Source organism: Vollenhovia emeryi, unplaced genomic scaffold, assembly GCF_000949405.1.
Source record: "Vollenhovia emeryi isolate VEMERY1.0 unplaced genomic scaffold, V.emery_V1.0 DF941046.1, whole genome shotgun sequence".
NCBI lineage: Eukaryota > Metazoa > Arthropoda > Insecta > Hymenoptera > Formicidae > Vollenhovia > Vollenhovia emeryi.
In genome coordinates this window covers 1-6,272 of record NW_011965320.1, presented here as the reverse complement: position 1 = coordinate 6,272, position 6,272 = coordinate 1, and the positions used below count along the sequence as shown (strand labels likewise).

At 40.8% G+C, this 6,272-nt stretch overlaps 1 protein-coding gene across 1 annotated transcript; it reads left to right on the top strand.

Annotated features, from left to right (window-relative positions):
• Positions 1-259: 259 nt before the first annotated feature.
• Positions 260-5,428, top strand: LOC105571194. The gene has a single exon (XM_012028668.1). It carries the CDS (start codon positions 260-262, stop codon positions 5,426-5,428), a length of 5,169 nt encoding a protein of 1,722 aa, XP_011884058.1.
• Positions 5,429-6,272: the final 844 nt, after the last annotated feature.

The following is a 6,272-nucleotide window of genomic DNA, read 5'->3' as shown; positions in this document are numbered from 1 at the left end:
TATTTACCGTTATTTCAATTACGTAAGTACATTTCTTTTCCTAAATGTGTTTCTTAACAGTTTCGCGTTATGGACTTTATTTCAATAAAATAAATTTTCAAATTAATTTAAACGGACTTTTACAAGCGAGATTGTAGTAGCATTAAGTCCGTCAGCGTGCGTATTTAGAGTTTATTCGTACATATCTTAATTAAGTCGAGTCACTAGTGCATGCCTAGATGACGTAATCGCGTGCGCAAAAAAAAGGCATACTTCCAAGATGGCGCAAAAAATTGAGTTAACAAAAATTAAGCAAAGAAAAAGGATAGCTAAGAGTGGTTTCACGCGAGTGGAAACTTTCTTAAATACGTTAGATGCAGAGACTGTTGATGTCGAGGTGGTAAAGTTGCGATTAACTAAATTAGAGGATTGTTGGAAGTCGTTCGAAGAAAGTCTAACTGATCTAGTGAGTTACGATGAAACGTTAACAGATGAGCAAGCCGATGAAGAGTTAATAATCCACGAAGAAAAATACATGAGCCTAAAGTTAAGAGGAGAAAAAATAATTAAAGATCGCGTGAAACCAGTCTCAGTCAGCAGTGCGCTTAACCTAGCTGCAGAAGTTTCGGAAGGCGTCGGGACGCGAATAAATGAAAGTCACGTAAGATTGCCCAAGATAGATTTACCCGTCTTTTCTTATGAAGAATGGCATTCTTTTTTCAACACATTTAATTCTCTAATACACTCCAATAAGTCGTTAAATGATATTCAAAAATTCCATTATTTGAAATCTTCCTTAAAAGGTGAGGCAGCTGAAACTATAGCTTTATTAGAGATCTCGGAAATTCATTATAAGGATGCTTGGCTCAGGCTAAAAGAAAGGTACGACAACGAGCGTCTCGCTGTTCAAAATCATATCAGAGCAATATTTGAATTACCTGTGTTGAAAAGGGAAAATAGCGTAATGTTAAGAAGCATATTAGATGGCACATTGAAACACACTAGAGCATTAACCGCGTTAAAATGTCCCACCGAGTCTTGGGACGATTTGCTGGTATACATAATTACTAGTAAATTGGATTATATAACAATAAAGGAATGGGAAGCTAGTTTGGAGGTCCAAGTATTGCCTAAATTCGCAGAACTAACTGACTTTCTTACGCGAAGGTGCCAGATGTTGGAAGCCGTAGCCAGGAGAAGCTTATCCATGACACCGAATGTTAATTCACGTCAAACGAACCCGGGAAAGGTGTCGATGTCTCATGCAGCTGTGACGAATGTTAAGTGTTTGCATTGCAAGGGCGATCATCAGGTTTACCAATGCAATAGCTTTAAGGAGCTTTCCATAGCGGAGCGTTTGAGCAGTGTAAGGGACTTAAAGTTATGTTTGAATTGTTTTAAGGGAAAACATTTTGCAAAGGATTGTTCGGCTGGCGGTTACAAAAAATGTACTAGAAAGCATAACACTTTGTTGCACGAAGATCGCGACTCATCAAAGGAGGTTAAGGAGGATTCGACGAAACAAAATGTAATTCAAGAGAGCACTTCGGGCAAAGCGGTTAATACCATATGTACGCATTTACAATCAAAAGAGATTGCGGAGTCCCATCAGGTGCTGTTGTCCACGGCTATAATTAGAGTAAAGAACCACAAAAATCAATATATAGAAGGCAGGGTACTATTAGACAATGGATCCCAATCTAATTTCGTAACCGAAGATTTTGTTAAAAGGCTAAATTTGAAAACGATTGACAATAAAGTTGAGATAAAAGGAATAAATCAACATATTTCTCATGCCGTGAAATCTTTAAATTTGGAGATAACTTCTCGTTTTGGTACGCACAGTTTAGATTTACCATGCATAGTGCTTCCTAAGATTACTCAAACTTTACCGACCATTGTAGTAGACACAACCCCTTTGAAAATACCAAAGAATATTCGATTGGCCGACCCGCAGTTTGATAAGCCGGGCAAGATCGAGTTGCTTATAGGCGCGGAGAGGTTTTGGGAGTTAATCTGCGTGGGGCAAATAAGGTTGGGAAAGCGAATGCTGATATTGCAAAAATCGCTATTAGGTTGGCTTGTATCGGGGCCGACAAAGGGAGAAAAGGCGGAGAAAATAGCTCAGACTAGTTGTAATTCAAGTATAATGGAGGAGTTAAATAAAACAATGCGTAAATTTTGGGAAGTAGAGGGATATCGGGAAATGAAAAAGTTAGAACCCGAAGAAGAATATTGTGAAGAGCACTTTAAAGCAACCCATGCACGCCATACAAATGGTAGATTTATAGTAAAATTACCGGTCAAAGAAGAAATATTAAAGTCTTTAGATGGCTCCAGAGAGGTAGCGTTAAAAAGATTTATAGCTTTAGAGCGAAAGTTTATTAACAAACCGGAACTAAAGAAAGAATATGTAAAATTTATACAGGATTATTTACAGCTGGGTCATATGAGAAATGTAGTTGATCCCGATAAAGATAAGCTGAGAGTCTTTTTACCACATCACGCAGTAATAAAAGAGAGTAGTGCTACCACAAAAACAAGGGTAGTGTTCGATGCATCCAGTCAGTATTCAAAAGGTAAATCTTTAAACGACGCGTTATACAAGGGTCCTGTCATTCAGTCGGATTTATTTGACCTAATTATACGATTCAGATGTTATAAATACGTTTTGTGTGCGGATATATCAAAAATGTACAGGCAGATTTTAGTGCATGAAGAACAAATTGCGTTGCAAAGTATTCTGTGGAGAGAAGAGCCCGAATCAAAGATAGAGGAAATGGAATTGCTTACTGTAACTTACGGTACAAAACCGGCTTCTTCCTTGGCCACTAAATGTTTATACCAATTAGCCGAAAGTGAAAAGGTAAATTATCCTAAAGCTGCGAAAATAGTTTGCAGGGATTTTTATATGGACGACTTACTAACCGGGAGTAATACTAAATCCGAAATTATAGAACTACAAAAAGAATTAACGGAATTGTTAGCGAAAGGTGGTTTTGAACTACATAAATGGAACTCTAACATAATAGATCAAGAGAACAATATAAAAACAGAAAGTAAAGAGGTAGACATTAGTAAGGACGCGGAATCTAAATTAGTAGGTATATTATGGAGTCCAAGCAAAGATACTTTTCGATACAAGGTATCATTAAAGGAGGGCGAAACTCGTGTAACAAAAAGAGTTATGCTATCGCAGATTTGCCGATTATTCGATCCTTTAGGTTTAGTGGGGCCAGTTATAACGTTAGCCAAAATACTTATGCAGGAACTATGGAGTTTGGGTATAGAATGGGATGAATCCCTCCCTATGCATCTTCATAGAGCATGGGATCAAATGAAACTACAATTATATTTACTTAACGAGTTAGAGATACCTAGATCGGTAATCCCGGGCAAAACGAATTCACAAATACAAATACACGGTTTTTGTGACGCCAGTGAAAAGGCTTATGAAGCCTGTGTATATTTACGGGAGCAAGACGAGCGTGGTCTTTTAACAGGTTCCCTACTGTGCTCAAAATCAAGAGTAGCGCCTATGAAGGCACTATCATTGCCTAGACTAGAATTATGCGGTGCAGTGCTACTGGTAAACTTGATGGATAAGGTAATAAATAGCTTGCATTTGCAGATACACCAGAAATTTTACTGGACAGATTCAAAGATAGTGTTAGCATGGATAGGTTCCTCGTCCAGAAAATGGCAGGCGTTCGTGGCAAATAGAGTTAGTGATATTCATGATAAGTCTTCACCTTCAGATTGGCGACATATAAGTTCGAAAGACAACCCCGCGGACTTGATTTCCAGAGGGGCCACCCCCGAGCTATTAATGCGAGCAGATAGTTGGTGGAAAGGACCACCATGGTTGATGCAGGATAAAGAATTCTGGCCGGTGGAAGGTGAGGAATTATCATGTGAGAGCGTTCCAGAAATGCGAAAACAAGCAATAATAGCGACAGCTGTGAATTGTGAAGCGATTATTAATTATAATAAATTTTCTCCGTTAAATAAGCTACTGCGAGTAGTTGCGTATGTATTAAGATTTAGTCATAATATACGATGTGAAAAGAAAAGGCGTGAAATAAGGGCAATAACTGCTGAAGAACTCAAGAAGGCTAAGGCGTCTACTATCAAGTTAATACAAAAGGAAGAACTTAAAGATGATATTAAGGCGTTGAGGGGCAACAACAAGGTCCGAAGAGATTCCAAGTTAGTGTCGCTATATCCGTATTTGGATAGCAATGGAATATTGAGGATCGGAGGAAGACTGAAACATGCGACGTTATCTGACGAAGTTAAGCACCCTATCTTGCTTCCCGCATCGCATTACTTTACCACTTTGGTAATTTTGCATCATCATGAAAGATTATTCCACGCTGGTGTCCAGACTTTAAATTCCATTAGGGAAGAATTTTGGCCAATCTTCGCAAAAAGTCGTGTGAAGAAGATTCTACGAAACTGTGTAAGATGTCGCAAGGCCCATCCTAAAGCCGGCTGGCAAATGGGAGAGTTACCGGCAGTCAGAGTTAACATCAGCAGACCTTTCTATAACTGTGGAGTAGACTACTGCGGCCCTTTCCTCGTCCGGGATCGAATTCGTCGCAACAGTAAGAAATACAAGGTATATGTGGCTATATTCATTTGTATGGTCACAAAGGCGGTACATATAGAATTAGTAGAAGACTTGACAACCGAGGCCTTCTTAGCCGCTCTAAAAAGGTTCATCGCAAGAAGAGGCAAAGTGAAAAATATGTACTCGGACAATGGAAGAAACTTTGTGGGTGCCGATCGTATACTACAACAAGCTTTAGAGGATACGACGTTCAATAGCACGGTGCAAGAGTTTGCAACTAAAGAGCAAATAAGTTGGCACTTCATACCTCCAAGGTCACCTCATTACGGAGGTTTATGGGAAGTAGCAGTGCGTTCTATGAAGCTACTTCTAAAGCGTACTTTGGGTGAGGCGTGCCTGACAGTGGGAGAAATGACGACCGTATTGACTCAAGTAGAAGCGATACTAAATTCTCGACCTTTAACCCCCCTGTCCGAGGATCCCAATGATATGAAGGCTATAACACCGGGGCACTTTCTAATAGGAGAGAATTTACAAGCTTATTCAGAGGAGGATTTACAAAAGGTACCCGAGAACAGGCTTTCTCGTTGGCAGCACGTTGAGCAGCTTAAGCAGCAGTTGTGGTCAAGATGGCAACAGGAGTATCTAACAACATGCCAGCAAAGAAGTAAATGGAAAAGAGATAACGACAGCAAATTCGTCGTTGGTCAACTCGTGATGTTAAAGGAGTCGGGCAGTTTACCCCTTGAATGGATTTTCGCAAGAATTACTGAAGTACATCCAGGACTAGACGGAAAAAACCGGGCTGTTACCTTACAAACCAAAACGGGGATTTACAAACGAGCAATCACTAATGTCGCTCCTATATCCGATTAATTAACCTTGCCACATTATTAAGGTATTTTGTATGTTTGTTTATTTGTTGGAAACCATTTATTTTAGTTATAACTACTCTACGTTTTGAAAATATGTGATATTTGTCAAGGCGGGCGGCGTGTCCGATATATGTAATCTTTAGTTTTATAACTGCCCGACTCCTTTGTTTGTTTCTTTTGATTCTAGTAAAGTATTTAAAAATCAAGTGAAGGTGGATCAGCCTATCAATTATAGAAAACTGATTGAAAATGGTGAGAGGACAAACTGGACTGACTTTCTGTCCCTGGTTCATCCAAACGAAGCTTCAAATAAATTAATAAAGGAAATAACCAAAATCATTAACGAATCTAGATATAGGGTAAGGGAACATAAGAAAAAGGATACACCAAGGAAAAAATGGATAACCAAGGGATTGATAAAATCCTTCCCAAATGGGGAAAATCCGGACTGGCTGGGCGACGGCCAGAGTGGCCCTTCTCGAGGCACGTCCTATGCGTTGTCATCACATCGCCATGTGGCGAGAGGCGCTCTTAGCCTCGGGGAACAACACCCCGGGGCTGCGCGTCGTCGGGGCAATCGGGCCCCTCCTTGACCAGTGGGTCGACAGGGGATGGGGTGGGCTGTCTTTCCGGATGACCCAGGTGATGACGGGGCATGGCTGCTTCGGACATTTCCTGGGTCGGATCGGAAAGGAGCAAGACTCCCGCTGCCACCATTGCAGCGCGGCGGACGACACCGCCCAGCACACGCTGGGCGAGTGTCCGGCGTGGGCGGGTGAGCGAGAGACGCTCACCCGCGTGCTCGGGCAGGACCTCTCCCTACCAGCGGTGATTACCGCGATACT

Excerpts from the sequence above, each read along its gene's own strand:
- LOC105571194 (XM_012028668.1), top strand. The coding sequence starts at position 260 with ATGGCGCAAAAAATTGAGTTAACAAAAATTAAGCAAAGAAAAAGGATA.